At 39.1% G+C, this 15,656-nt stretch overlaps 2 protein-coding genes across 4 annotated transcripts in view; one reads left to right on the top strand and one right to left on the bottom strand.

Moving 5' to 3' along the window:
• The window catches only part of AKAP7 (A-kinase anchoring protein 7), an 86,165-nt gene that overhangs the window by 25,724 nt on the left and 44,785 nt on the right, over nt 1–15,656 (top strand). For both annotated transcript variants that reach the window (XM_018078088.2, XM_029962714.1), the window contains exons 6-7: nt 488–600; nt 11,424–11,568. In XM_018078088.2, the coding sequence (XP_017933577.2) occupies nt 488–600; nt 11,424–11,568 (258 nt within the window). The remainder of the gene's footprint in view (nt 1–487; nt 601–11,423; nt 11,569–15,656) is intronic.
• Nucleotides 2,747–7,984, bottom strand: MSH5 (mutS homolog 5). Of its 2 annotated transcripts, none has more exons than XM_018078087.3 (2): nt 4,956–7,984; nt 2,747–2,853 (listed from the first exon to the last, which is right to left on the bottom strand). In XM_018078087.3, the coding sequence occupies exon 1, from the start codon at nt 7,383–7,385 to the stop codon at nt 4,959–4,961; it is 2,427 nt and encodes an 808-aa protein (XP_017933576.2). In that variant the 5' UTR covers nt 7,386–7,984; the 3' UTR covers nt 2,747–2,853; nt 4,956–4,958. The 2 variants fall into 2 exon arrangements, with proteins under 2 accessions (XP_017933576.2, XP_008922098.3); XM_008923850.4 differs by having other exon boundaries at nt 2,751–2,848.

Genomic DNA, 15,656 nt, shown 5'->3' with positions numbered 1-15,656 from the left:
CAATTCTGGCATGTAAATCCAGGGCCACACTTAGAGCTTTCACTTTCAAATTTCCTTTGGTCTGAGTGGGAGATTACCCAAATACAGAATAATGTTTTTGGAGAAAGACAATTCTGTCACATACTTAGAGTTTTGTAAAGTTTCCAAAACTTTACTGAGAGCGATTCTTGAACAAGGCTAATGTTGAATTTTTATTTTGATAGCAAAAACAGACAGCTCTTTTGGACCAAAAAACTGGACAGCTTTCTAATTGCTTTTATTTTAGTAAAGCCAAATTTGTGACCTGCATTAACTGCAAATGTAAGACCATTTTCACATGAAATAATATATACCTTTGAAGTTAATTAGAAATCTTCCTGCCTTTAGTACTCATCATCTTGTTTCTTCCATGTGAAGCAACTGTGACTCAAATTACAGTTGAAAGCACATTTTTAAGCATTCTATTAGGTAATATCTTTGTACCTCTACACTCTTCTCCCCCCCTCAGAGACCATGAAGAAGATATTTCAAGAAAAGGGGATCTTGGCAGGAGAAGAAAGAGCTTTTAAACCACATCTGACCTTCATGAAGTTGTCAAAATCAATGGAGCTACGTAAGCAGGTGAGCTCACATTTCATGTAGATCAGCAGCAATCTAGAAAGTTTAATTTGGAGATGCACAAAGGTGCTGCTTAGGCTGTAGCATCATACCCTCTACTTTGTAACCAGCTGAAGAGGTAAGACTTTAAAACTATTTATTTTATTTAATAAAAATAATGTAGTGCATCTACTATATAAACATTAGTCCTGTACTGTAAGTTACCACTCTTGATATTCTCAGTACATTAATATCACAGTCTGTTTTCTGTTGTGAAATTAGGCAAGACCAAAGGCTAAAAGTACTTGTTAAAAATTACAGAACTCTAATTAGGATGTAGTTTGTATACGCATGCTGTTTGTTTGCAAAGTTTTGTTTCTGTATAGGAGAAAACAAGCAAACAGTGAAATTTCTATTTGGATTATGCATAATAGGCAGACTGTCAGTTCCCTCTACTGAATATGCTTTGGTGAATTTCAGAGTAGCGAGGAAACCATCTTCTATATTCTCTCTTGCAGGCACTTATTTCTTGCCTATTTATTAGGTTTTTTTGGACAAATTACAGAAATACATGAAAGTAGGTTATAACTGTCATAAAATATATATAGAAGCAATACTAGTGGACCTATTTTTATTGCATACTAATTTAACTGTAATACTGTATTGTATTATCTAACATAAGGTATGTCTCCATAAATTTTTTTTGTTGACCTTGTATAGAATGTTTTATGTGATCCTTTAACATTGTCTAGGAAAATAATTTTCAGAAAAAATATTTTAAATTGGAATTAAATTACATAATATTAATATTTTAAGTTGATTTTTTCCTTAATACTGGGGATTAAAGAAAAATACTTTAAAATTTAATTAGAAATATCTAAAAATGCTGAAGGTGCACATTTTAATTAAGTAGTATTCTGAAATCAGTAGGCAGAAGGCAGTGAGATTTCAGATACATAAGAAATTTCAAGGGCACACATACTTGCTCTAAAACAGAAATAAGGACTTATCCACAGGATGCAGGTGGATATTATAGATATGGATGCAGGCATATTATAGATACTAAATTTGTGAGCTCACATTAGCTTTTGCTTGTATTAACAGTTTTTTAAAAACACTCATTTTAAAAATCCACAGCTCTTCTAGAATATCAGCTGTTCAGTAATTTAACTGTTTGGTTTAAACATCTAAAACAATCAGGGTGAGATTTTTGCCATTCTGTTTTCTGGTTGTTTTTTGGCTGGTTCTTTGTTTCATTTGTATTTATCTACCTTCCATGAAATCTTAGCCAGGATGCATACTTTCTGTGTTATGATATTCACTGCTGCTGACAGAACCAGGTCAATGTCATTCCAAATCATCTTCCTTTGCCCTCTATAATGCTGGATAATGCATATGGTATTCTAAAGATATACTGTATAGAAAGATACTGTGTATTAAAAATCTGTAAATTTTTCTCTGTCAATTCAGTGTCAGGCATAAGCATTAATCTTTACTATAATTTTTTGTTTCATTGTGTACATGCGTTTAGTTAGATAGTTTCGTGCCTTTACTGAAAGCAGTAAATACAAATACAAAACATAAAAGGAATGACTATTTCACAGTACGTTTTAATACAGTGTCTAGTTGCATTTTGAGATCACACAAGAATATGAAAAGCAAGGAAGGGGGAATGAATGAAAATTACATGTGAAAGCATATGAAAGACCAAACAGTAGTAAAGTGGTTCAGTACAGTTCTCAGCTATAGCTTTATAACTATATTAATTTTTAAATGTAAGTTTCCTTATTTGAAGCAATATTCTTTTAAGTCACTCTCCTCACAATGACATCTAAATTCCACCAAATTTATCTTTTGGGGGGAAAAAATATCTTTTTTTTAAACCGTAATATAGCTTTGGGCAGTTTGAAATGCATTTATTCTGAAAAGATTTTAACTTCCCCAGAGCTGAAAACATATTTACAAAACAAGGAGTTTGAGAATTCAGAACTAGGAAAGATCTCAAGAAATAAGCTTTTCACTTTCAAGGCACAGCATTAAGCTAAAAATGGTAAATGCAAAAAACTTGGAAACAGGTATTAATAAAGGATAAAAGCGTGAAATAAAGTTCATTAGAAAAGAGCTATATGGTTTACTGTACCCCCTCAGCTTCTTAGATTAAAGTACTTATCTTCCTGCTGAGAAGTGGGAGCAACCCATTCTTCATGCTTAGTTGGACATTCCTGAGATCAGGTGCGCCACTGAAAACTTCCCAAAATCCTTGTGCTTCTAGCTGTCCTTGTGGAAGGAGATAAAGAGATATAATTTACTTGCACATGTTTAGCTATTTCCAGAATTATTTGAATGATAAGAATCTTGGGTTAGTATCATTATATTCTATGCAAAGAACCTAATGAAACACAGTGAAAGAAGTACCTGGAGTTTTGCACTTGAACGTAACATTTCTATTTCTGCTTCCCTCACTTGCCTGTTAAGTTGCTGCAGGTCACTCACAACCCCTCTGTTTTTCATTTGTTCAGACTCCTGTTTATTTCAGGGTGTGCTGTGAGGCACACTTCATAAGTGCTGTATGATGTTGGGAGGTCCTTTGATATCTAGTGCTGCCAGAACTACAAATACTGTTAAATGAATTTCATAAGTAGAAGATGACTGACAGCTAAATTAGTCTGATGGCATCTGCTTAATTAGTACAGAGTATATACTTAGCCTAGACAGTGGCTGACAACAAAAAATGCCAAAAATATAATTTATGAATCTTTAGTATATTATCTTATTTTCTACGGTATATTTTTAGAATGCTGTATGTACAGATAGTAAAACAGAATATATTAGTGAGAAAACACTTGTGAGCATTCTACAAGGCCTGATTCACTGTTACCATTCAACTTCAGTGGTAACATCATCGAGATGCTAGATATTGTTTTGCAGACAGTATTATTATGATTGCACTGGAAACAGCATTAAATGCATGATTCAGTAATTTATTATTGTATTTTTTAAGGTAAATTATGTTAAACTTTTTGTCACTCTCCAGTTTCATACAGAGATAACATAAGGTGCTTATTTTGTAGTAATAATAATAGTTTCCTTCATTACCGAGGAGGAAATTACACACTGAAACAAACTCAAAGCAGTGTCTCCAACTTCAAAAATTTTTGATGTGTGCTCACATTCATCTTTTTGCTATCTTCAGGTAGACATACCTGATAACACGTTTAATACTGATAATTATGAAGGGAATTAATTTTTTGTCATGTAAATTTTCTCATAGTTTATGTGACATTATTATTTTTGTCTTCTTGAAATCCCATAGAGCTGTGTGTCTGCTGATGTGTTTATTAGCCATAATATAAGCAGTTAGAGCAAGTTTTGGCAGACAATAAGCTATCTAATGTCTCTTCTGTCTTATTTACATGAGGAATCTCAGGCACCTCGCTGCAGGAAAGGTTATTACTTTGACAGTACTTAGATATGGCTCTTGGGTCATTAATTTGTTAATGTATTTTTCTTGCATATGCATACATTCAATACTGTGTTCAATAAAGATCCTCTGCATGACAAGAGAAGTGAAAGGGAATCCTCCCTTCTGATATTATACCTCTAATGTTAAGTTTTACTTAATACTTAAAAACATAATAGAAAATGTGATTTTCTCTCTTACATTCCTAGATTTATAATTTTGATTTTATTTATATCCATGTGGCATAGACACATAGTTGTATCATACAGGACCTTAGAGAAGAGAGTGATTCTCAGGAAAACCAAAGCACTTCTCAGTTCCTGGTGATTCTGACCTCCAGCATTCTTTTTATAATAATTGCTGAGATCTCTGGCATTTTGGACAGAAATGATGGAATAAGAAAAGCCACAGAGTTCATTAAATCCCTCTGTATTTCCATTTATCAGCCTCTTTGTCAGTGGTTTGTATTGTGACAACTGTTACTTGCTGATACAAGCATCTGAGGCACATACTTATTTGGAATCTTTGATGCTGATCCTAAAATGGCTTTAGCACAATACAAAACAATAAGCATTTTGCTTTCACAGTCTTCTAAGACCAGTAGAAATGTGTTGTGATTTTTCTACAGTATATTTTTTTAATCTGTGGTTCTAACAACAGGGACAAAAAATGCACAAACTGGGTGACCCAAGAGCTGAAAGAGGTTCTTAAATTCTCTTCTTTCCCTCTTTCTACACTCATGTGGTACACCATATTGAAGTACTTGCTTTAAACAACAAGAAGGAAGGCTTTAACTATAGACAGTTTGTTAAAAGCTAAGTGTATTGTGAGATGTTATGTCGCAGTAAGCATTCTTTAAATTACCAAACTTTCCTACTGAACATAGTGGATAAGATGCAATCTATGCATTTACACGTACCCGTTACAGGACTGAGGCTGCAGAAGGTAGCACCTCCTTCCTCAGGAACTCTTCCAAGTCCACATGGGGATCATCAAGGTCTAAGGAAAGAAACTTTTCTACAACAGACTTGCATTTTTCCACCCGATCTCCTTTTGAAGGATGATCAAGACATTTGATAGGTTTTCCATTGCGAATCAGTTCTGATATTTCCACTCCTCTTTCAATAATTTTGGCTGGCATTCCTGCTAATGCTGCAATGTTGGCAGCATGACTAACAGTGGACACGCCGTCTTTGATCTGATAGAAAAATATCAACTCATCTCCATCCTGGTGGGTCTCCATGGTCAGATACTCCAGAAGAGGTGTGTCAGGCAGGAGTTCTAGCTGCATTAAACTGTGAAAATTAGTGGAGACAAAGACCTGTGGACACTGTGTTCCTTGTCTGATCCAGTACCTCAGGACAGCAGCCAGAAGGGACAGGCCATCCAGTGTGTTTGTCCCTTTACCAAACTCATCAATAAGTACCAGGGACCTCTCTGTGGCATTGTTTACGGCCTTTGCAACCTGGTTAAGATCAATCATGAAAGTGGAGAGCCCTACAGAAACCGATTCCCTACTGTGGATTCTTGTGTAAATGCCATCAATTACTCCAATCTCTGCCTCTGCTGCAGGGACATAACTGCCAATTAGAGCCATAAATACTATAAGACCTACTTGCTTTAAGTAAACACTCTTTCCAGATGAGTTGGGCCCTGTGATGATCTTTATTCGTCTGGTAGCCTCACCACTGTTCACAGGATTGGCCACGAAAGTCTTTGCACATAGTTCCATGAGGGGATGTCTTCCATCCTTGATGTGGAAGCCGTGACGGTGAGTAAAGTGAGGTCGGCAGTAGCCGTTCTCCCGGGCCATCGCTGCCAAAGCTAGGAGCACATCTAGGTGTGCAGTGTACTCAATCACACTGTTAAGTACTTCAGACTTCTCCAAGATCTTTGTCTGCAGCTGGTGCATGATAAGTGTTTCCTGGTCTCTGATCTCACAGTGCAAGTCACCCAGCAGGCTGTCTAGCTCCTTAGTCCGAGCACTTCTGTAGTGCAGTTTATCGTTTGACAAGAACATGAAGTCCAGGCCTTCAATTTCGAAGTCACTCTTTTCCACCATATCTGGTAGCCGTGGAATGGAGAGAAGGAACCCAATCAAAGGAATGTAGATCACACAACAGGAAGGAATATGATCATCCAAAGTCTCCAGTTCTTTTCGTGCCACTTCTGTAAGGAAGTCTGACAATCCCATCAGCTTTCGTTTCTTCTCATCAATAGTGGCGTCCACATTGGGTCTAACAGTGAAGCGGTTCTCTGAGAGGCTGCCTTCAAAGTCTACCACTTTGCTGATTAGATTAGCAATGTAGTGCAGATCATCAGTGAAGACATGTGAAATAGTCTGAAAAAGTTCAATAGTGTTGGGCAGAGAACGACACGTGTCTCTGAGGCACACTGCATTGTATGCTGTTTTATAGAGTGCTTGCCAGTCACTAACTTTTGTGTTGGAAAGAGTCATTCTTTTTAGAATAAGAGGCACATTTTTAATATTCTTGAGGCAGTTTTGAAGAGTGAGGACTGTTTCATGGTTCTGAGCCATCAGGAAGAAGCTGATAACATCTAGCCGTTTGTTCAGCTCTGTCAAGTTCCGAGTAGGTCGTGTGAGCCACAGCCTCAGAAGTTTTTCTCCCCATTTGCATCTGCAGCGGTTTAAAATTCCATATAAGCTGAATCCTTCTTTTAGTCCACTGGACAGCTTGTACACAGAAGGATGGATATCACTTTTAAATATCTGCAGGACACAGTAAGTGTCTTGGTCCATATTCACAGTATCTGACAGCACAAATTTTTTAAAGGCCAAAATAGGAACTGCTACACTGCTGTCTTCAAGCTCAACTCCAACCCTTCTCCTGTCTAGAAACTTCAGGAGGCCCCCTAAGGCTCGTATCATGAGTGGGCTTTCAAAAGGGATGATTGAAGACAAGTAGAGAATTTTCTCTGTTTCAGTCATATGAGATGGGATAAATGGAAATTGCCTAGATAGGATCCTTTGCTTGCTGACTTCTAGACCAAAATCTACATTAGGAAACAGGACAATTTCTGGTTTTCCAATGTCTTTATCACCAGCAGTAGCTGTTAGGTTGGTCAGGAATTTGGCAATATTCTGGTCCTGTTTTGCACTGGTCACTATGCATTGAGGATTAAGTTCCCCAGTCACTTTTTGCAGTAGCTTGAGGTCTTCATTATCGGGTATCTCAGGCATGAAGTAGACTGAGCAATCTTCTGTATCATAATAAGTAATTGCCAGCTGCCCTGCATACCACAAAACAGACATGTGTGTCTCAGAGCCCTCTTGGTCCTCTTGTTCGGGCCCAAGCAAGGCATGGCTTGTGGCTGATGTGGCACTCATTCTGTTGGAGAGAGATATTTTTATTTACAACTCATCCCAAAGGTCCTGAGAAGCAATTGTAATTGACAAGAGGAGGTTAACACTCACTCTTCCAGCTCTGGAGAAACTAAGAATCTACCAGTCATTAACAATAAATGTTCAAGTGGAAAGATGCAGCCAGCATCTGAAAAGATACAGCTGCCATCTGCTTCCAAGCAAGGTGTAACAGAGCAAACTACCAGCAATGCTGGATTTACAGTTTTTCTTTGTATTCTTTATTTTTTTAAAGTATGTATGTATGCCCAAATACCCATACATACAGTCATGTACATGGGCATGTATATATCCATGTACAGAATCATTCTCCCTCAGAGGTACGCGAGACATGCATGTGCTGACCTCAGCTCCTCACAGCAGTGCAGCCCATAACCTGGCCATCATTTCAGGGTCCCAGCCCGGTATTTATGTAGCACTATCACACAGCACGTTTCTATACAAGTACATAAGGGATCAGCCATATTAATCCCCTGTCACCACCCCACTTCCAACCCTCTCTCCCCTCTTCCCCCTCTACTCACCCTCCTCACCACAGGCGGGCAGCTCGTCTGGGCTGCTGCCTCTCCTTGTAGCTCAGAAGTGCTCTCCTTACCCCCTTCCTCTGTCTCTCCCCGCGCTCAGGCTCCCCCCGCCGGGCCCTCAGGATGGCCCCTCAGGATGGCCGGCCCGGGCCCCGCATCCGGCCACCGCCACACCGCCCCGCTATCCCCTCCGCCGCCCTATCATTGTATCCTCCGCCGCCCCGCTATCCCGCTATCCCGCCGCCGCCCCGCCGCCACGTGACGGGCCTGTCCCGGCAGAGCCCTCCGGGCGCGGGAACAGACCCTCAGTTGCTGGCGGCCTCCCGGCTGGATGGAAGCACCCCAGCAGCGTGCTGGGTGTGCGGTCTGGTACATGGGACTCGAGGCTGCTTGCGTCTGTGTTAAGGTCCATCACCACTTGAGCCCTCCTGCCCCTGGTCCCACACCTGGTTCCAGCCCCTGGCTCAGACTGCCTGTTGAGAGCAGCCCCGGGGACTGGGGTTTCACTGCAGGCTGGGGACAGCAGGCTGCACCTTCGTGGTGTGCACATAGGGGAGGCACAGGCAGAGTTAACAGACATGGCAGGGCTACCAAAGGCTGTCGCTGGTGCGCTGCCAGACCTGCAGGACGTCCTAATGCCATGCCTCTCTAGGCCCACGTTTCACAGCCATGTCCCTTTACAGGCATCATCCATCCATTACAGTTCTTCCTTCAAGAGGCAGATGTCTTTCTCCTGCCCTCCCAGCACCAAACGTTTCAAAATGGCCTCTCAAGCACTCATTTCTCACCCCCCTCATTATGGTTTATCTCTATAATCAGCATCTATACTATTCCCATGTGGTAACAACTTTTCTCTTTCATCTCTACTGCTCCAGACCCTTTAAGTTAAGAAATGAACCATGCCCTTCCCATGCACCTTCTTTGTTTCATCCTTTCACAACACACAGGCAGCACTCTAGCAATTGCTCCAGTTACTAAAAATATCATAGTTTTGCCATGGCTGCTTTTCCAAATACATTTCAGTAGTGCATCACAAGCACAACTCAGTTCCTGAGCATTCAACATTTGATTCATACCTTACCAATCTGCCTTTGACAAGCAACATCCCTGCCTCTTGTAAATGTTATTTTTCTATTGGAGCATGAAGTTGTGATTTTTATCTTTTCCTCATTTCATTCCAGAAGTACTCAAGGCTTCATATTTTGACAAGTGTTCTCCTGGCTGAAAAGGTCTTTTTTTATTACTAATTGATGTCTGACTGGATTTCAAAGAACTGTCAGCCAAAAGCAAGGAATGATGATTTAATTTCAAAATAAGTTTAGTACATAAGGACTAATCTAGCCATAGAAATCAAATTTCAAATAGTGATAGTGAGGGTGGAATGAATGTAGTCTTCCAAGGAGATCATGTTCCCGAAATGAAAAACATCCACCACTAGATGTCATAATTTCAGAGATTAAGGAAATAGTCATTTCTGACCTTCACTAAAGTAAAATTATGGGGACCAAAAGTCTCTAAATTAGACTTCAGAGAACCAGATGTGCGGGTACTTACGGAAGCAAAGTCCTTCTGAAGCCAGTAATTTTGTACCTAAGTAAAAGGTCAGTAGACATACCAACTCTAAGCGTATCTTGCATATGTGTAACTTTAAATGAAGCACCACAAGAAATGCATGAATGTAATGCTCAGATAAATGCATACAGTTTAATGTTATAGTGAGGAAGGAGACAGTGTATGCTCCTTTCAGGGTGTCTGGTAAGGAGGGACCTTTTCAGTGCAGAAGGGGATAATAAGAAAAGGAGGAGGCCCTAAGAAACACATACAGAGACCCAAACCTGACCAACGAATGATAAGGGAAGTAGTAACAAGAGCCAAAGGTGGTCAGCCCCACAGACATGTGGAGTGTGGGGATGTTCATTGCAGTAAGACTGAGGACCTTGTCAAATGAGATGGTAAGAGAAAGGAGGCAAACAGAAGCAAAATATACAGAGACACAAACCTGTTAAACTTAACACACAAATCCAAGAAGCAAACCTTGTCAGCCATACTAAGGACCTGTCAAGAAACTACAGGCAAACTGGGACTTTGCAGCTGTTGGGAATGTAAAGCTGAGGGTCTGAGATGTTGGGAGGGGGGCTTGGTTGTACTGTGCAAATGGATGGGGGATGTGGGAGGTGCAGGGGAAGAACAAAAGAGGAGTGGACAGAATTGGCTGCAAAAGGGGCCAGTCTGTTTAAAATAAGGCTGGTGGGCATGTTTGTCTGATGAGCTGAGCAGCTGACTGCTGGAGGCAAATATCTGTATCCTCCCCAAACTGTGTGTGAGGAGCTGTCCTCAAGCTGGACCAGACAGCAAGTGGGGGACCTGTGGGGTCAGTAAGAGGCCTGCAACTTGGGCAGGGGTGCCAGGTGGACAGAGGAACCATGGTCGTGCTTCGGGGATGCACAAATGTGCATGTGAGCATGGAGAGGGCCATGTGTGTGCCTACACTGCTGACCTTCTGTCTCTGCCAGGGGCTACCTGCACCTGTGTCTCCTGTGCGCCCTGTATGTGGGTGCTGTTGAGGGCAGTGGCACTCCATGTAGCCAGCCATGTCTATGTCCTTTGAGCATGTATGTGTATCTCTGAGAGGTGAAAGCAGCAGGTACATCCATCAAGACTCTGGGGCTCCGGGGCACTGGACTGGGCTCCAGCAGCCAGGCAGTAGGGAGCCCTGGGCAGAAGATACTGGAGGTACCATCCCTACTAACATCCCGTAGCATATAGTAATGATACCTAAATAGCAAACAGCATTATTGTGAGGTAGATTGAAGGAGAAAATAGCAAATTTCTACAGAGATCATATATTTTAATTGAAGATGCAAAGGAATTCGCACTCCTAAACTCTTAAAATAACTACTGAAATTATGTTTTCTGAAAACAGCCTAATAGAAAATTTAATATGTTATACTTCATATATGCAAAACTGCATAATTCCAATATTATAAATTATGGTAAGTTTTTAGATTTATTGAGTTAAAAAAAGTCTAGTGCTGGTAAAATGCAACCACATTTTCCTGTGTGGTGATTTTAAAGACTAAGAAAACTGCCCTTGACATACATTTGAGATGCTTCTTTGTAGTAGCATGCCCAGTGATGACAGCAAAAATAATTCCCAGTGACATGTTCCGTGAACACTGTTGCAAACTATTGGAAATTAAAGCAGTTGTAGCATTGTGTATGTCTATTTGTTTCCTACAGGACTGAAGAAGTGATAGAAAGGAGGAATAATGACACTTTTATTTCATTGTTTAAATTCTGCAACAGACAGTGCTTACCTGAAACAGATTTGGCACATTGTTGTTTTTGTATTCTTTTTGCATCTTGAAGTACTTTTCCATCCTAACTATAATTCTGATTAAAATGAAAACTATAAGAATCAACCACGAAATTTCAGCCTTTTAGTAGAATGCCTAATTGAATTTTATGTTGCTTTTTAAAGGTGAAAAAAATTGACTCCAACCTGTATGAGGATTTCAAAAACCATTATTTTGGAGATGAAATCTTGCACCGCTTTGATCTTTGCTCCATGTTGAAAAAAAAGCAACCAAATGGTTACTACTACTGTGAGTCCTCTATTGTTTTTGGTAAGTACATCTTCATTTTTGTCTTATCAATTGTGTCTCTGAGTTATATGCATGAAAAACTTCTATATTTTGGAGTGTACATTAGGCGATTCCTGTAATTTCCATGGAGTCTGACAGAAATCTGTCCCTCAGCCCTGGCTCTGCAGGAACTCTGTGCAGTGATTCTCGCTGACAGCTAAAGTTTATTTTCAATTATCCATCCCCAGAATCCCATTCCATTTCTCATCCTAAAATGAGTGTTTAAGATTAGTGAGATGTATCACTCTCCAGAGCTGCTCATCTCTCTGTTGAATTTAAAGATGAGTTGCGTGACTAAGTTAGATTAGACACAGTAACAGATGATTAAAGCTAAGTGAAATGTCTGATTTCGCAGAGATGTGACCTTACTTGGACTATATTCGTATACAGAGAAAATTTCAGTGTTACCACAGATTTGGTAATAACTCTAAGACTTTAAATATTGTACATTTAAACATTGTGACACCTTGCTAGATTATTACAATGCTAGAAATCACAGTTGTGTTCTCCTGCTTTATCTGAACAGAAATACCACTGTTAAAAGTTAGTGCTGCTTCCAGGACAGTGTGTAGGGCTTTGGTGACGATTTGGTTTCTCCCGTGGTAACTTTTTTCCTTGTGCTGCAGCATTGCTGGTGGAAATGCTTACTGGTTTGGAGGATTGTTTTGAGGACTTGTAATTAAATACTGGCACAATACTTTAAACATGTCAGGTGTCTCACAAATGCTAATTACTGTCAATGTTTTTTGTTTGCACTTAGGGTCATCTTTATTTAGCTTAAATAGACTGTTAAAAAATCAAAAGAAGTACAGCAGAAAAAAGTGTAGGATGTGACAAAACTATTGCAAAATCCAGATCAGTCAAAATGAAAGTGAGATATTTTTATACATATCTATCTATCTATCTTATTTATTACCTTGTGTTATGCGTGTCTCATAGTTATGTTTATATTTGTATATATAACTATATATATGTCTTCTGTACATTTGTAGATTTAAATATTATCTATGTGCATCCAAATGCTTAAGAGAAAGAGAAATTATAAGATCATTTAACATGATATAAAATTTTTATTTTGGTGAAATCGAGGCTCTGTTATTCACAAATATGCCTCAGAGTATTTTAGAATATGTAGCTGATTAAGGAATTTGTTAAATAACTCATTACAAAAAAAAAGGCTTTTTAGCAGTACAGTTTGTAAATATTGACAATGTTATTTCCCAAACATTTGTTTAAATCTCTCTTCTTGAACTTTTTCTGTTACTGACATCTCAGAATGCTAAAATGGGACAGTCTTTCAGAAGTCTTTTGAATCTGAGTCCCATTAAATGGTTTATACCATCAGTCAATCAACTAGTATTCAAAGCAAGAATCACATGTTTGTTTGGCTTTGATTCAGTCCTGGTATGACAGTGCGTAAAGAATTTATGTGTCATTTTCACAGTCCAAACAGAACTCTCCTTTGAATTATTTTTACAATAGCACTACATCTGGCTTTCTCCTAGACATAGTATTTGAATGGATGTTCTTCACTGATATCAGACTAAGAAAATGCACTATTATTATCCTCATTTTTCATGGACTTAGATGCATCTTAGTGAAATACATACATTTGATTTTTTGGTTTTGTACATGTCAATATATATTTTTTTAAAGCAAACAAATGAAGGAAAACAGCGTTGTTGAAACAGAGTTTAAATGACTTGTTTTTTCATTTCAAAGAAGAAGATAAAATTTTAATGAATTTTGAAAAATAAATTTTAAAATGTTTTAAAATGTGATCTGAATAGAATTTTTTAGTAACTTTAGGTAGCTAGGACATAAAAATAAATACAGGAGGGAGTTAATGCAGTTCTATTAATACATTAGAAATAGTGACATTTGAAAATTACTTAATACAGACAAAACACTCTATCCTGTCTAGTTCTTTCTACATGTACATACACTCAAGCAATTATCTTCTTTCCTTGAAGTGCACAGAAAATACAGAAACAGAATTGACTTCATTTTATCTAGAGTTTGGTCAGACTTGAATGTTATTCATCTAATAAGATGAAAAGATCTAAAATGGGGTTAGAATTAATGTTAAAAATCCATACACAACAAAGACTTGCATACTGCTGTGGCCTGGCAGCCAGGAGGGCCAACCATGTCCTGGGGGGGCATCAGGCAAAGCATCACCAGCTGGTTGAGGGAGGTGATTGTCCCGCTCTGCTCTGCACTGGTGTGGCCTCACCTTGAATATTGTGTGCAGTTTTGGGCACCACAATATAAGAAAGATACTAAGCTATTAGAGAGTGTCCAAAAGAGGACAGTGAGGATGGTGAAGAGTCTGGAGGGGAAGCCATATGGGGAGCAGCTGAGGTCACTTGGTCTGTTCAGCCTGGAGGAGACTGAAGGGAGGCCTCGTTGCAGTCTACAGTGTAATGAGGAGAAGCAGAGGGGCAGGTACTGATCTCTTCACTCTGTAGACAGTATGAAGTTGTGTCAGGTGAAGTTTAGTTTGGATATTAGAAAAAGGTTTTTCAGCCAGAGGGCGGTTGAGCACTGGAATAGGCTCCTGGAACAGGGAAGTGGTTACAGCACCAAGCCTGTTCAAGAAGTGTTTGAAAAACACTCTCAGGCACATGGGGTGATTCTTGGGATGTCCTGTGTAGGGCCAGGAGTTGGACTTGATGATCCTGATGGGTCCCTTCCAACTCAGCATATTCTATGATTATCTGGCTAATAAGTGCCACAGCACATATCAGCTGCACATTTTAAAAGCATATTTAAAAATATGGGAACCAAAGAGATCGATATGAATAAAGGCACAAGTAAAACACCTGCTGAACTGCATCAATATGCACAACAGGTAATCAGGCTTTTACAGTATGTTACGTAGCAGCATCCACTATCTTCAGCAGAGCCTACATCTGAACCAGAAGTTTTCTCTACATCTGTGTGCCAGCCCCACAGGGTATGTATTCAGGAGTTAAAAATTGATGTCACAGTAAGGGTAATGTTGAAGCTTCACACTCGGAGTTCAGTTTACTGTTTAAAGCAAACAAAACAGCAAGCCAACAGTGTCCTTCTCCAGACTACCTACCTCATGGCAGTTGTTGTATGTCACCTCAAATCCCAAAGAAGACTATTGAATGCTGGAATGAGTTGAGCTTCTCAATATATACTTCTTCACCTGAATAATAGGTCAGTTCTTTATATCATGGTAAAGATGTTCAGTAGACCCTCTGACCGTCAAAGGGAGCATTGCATAAATCTTCTTATGTCAAATATGCCTTTAGCATTAAGTATCTCACTTAAATATTTTCAGAATCCATTAATGAAGATTTTTGTAGATTTGTTTCAAAGAAAATTTGTGTATAGTAATATAATGTAAAATGAGATTGTATACACATTAAAGAAAGTTGTCACATGCCAAGCTGTTTTCTGTGATGTTTCTCCTGGGTGGCTTGTTAGAAGACTTCCCCTATGCTATCTCTGAGGTAGAAGAACTTAAAGAAGTCTGTTCCTTGGTGGAAACCACCCAGCAGGTACTCTTACTTTCTGCTCAATCAGAATTCATATACCTGGAATGTGGCCCAAGCTGCAGGTTAAAGTACTATTGCAAGCCCCCTTAATCCTTGCAATCTAGCAGTAGCGATATGGAAAATGACATATCAGACTACAAACATCTGTTTTATCTGGATAAAAGCATAATAGTGAGGTAAAAGGTAATACTTCTTGCTGCTCAAATAATACCTCAAACAAATGCCTTCTTAAGTTGCAGAACATTAAAGGGTCAATTCGCTTTTCAGTGGAACTTTCCACAAGTTTGGTGTCTAGTCTGACCTTGTCACCAGGTTACTCTGCAGTCTCTCTAAGATGGGAGACACCTGCAGAAAGTCATTCTTCCCATCCTAAAATGTGTGTCTAAGACAATCAGGATCTAAAAAATGTGTATGATAGGCAAACATGAGTCTAAGATACACTGCTTGAACAGTTGTTAATATTGTTAATTAGCTTTCTTGCTAATTATATATATGAAGATAAAATTTTCAACTAAATAGCAAAAAGATACATTATATTTG

Source organism: Manacus vitellinus, unplaced genomic scaffold, assembly GCF_001715985.3.
Source record: "Manacus vitellinus isolate BGI_N305 unplaced genomic scaffold, ASM171598v3 scaffold_4_pilon, whole genome shotgun sequence".
NCBI classification, from domain to species: Eukaryota; Metazoa; Chordata; class Aves; order Passeriformes; family Pipridae; genus Manacus; species Manacus vitellinus.
Note: the sequence above shows the minus strand (reverse complement) of the source record. Positions and strands in the feature narration are given on the sequence as shown.

Bases quoted from the DNA above. Each gene is read 5' to 3' on its own strand.
- MSH5 (XM_018078087.3), bottom strand. From the start codon at position 7,385: ATGAGTGCCACATCAGCCACAAGCCATGCCTTGCTTGGGCCCGAACAA.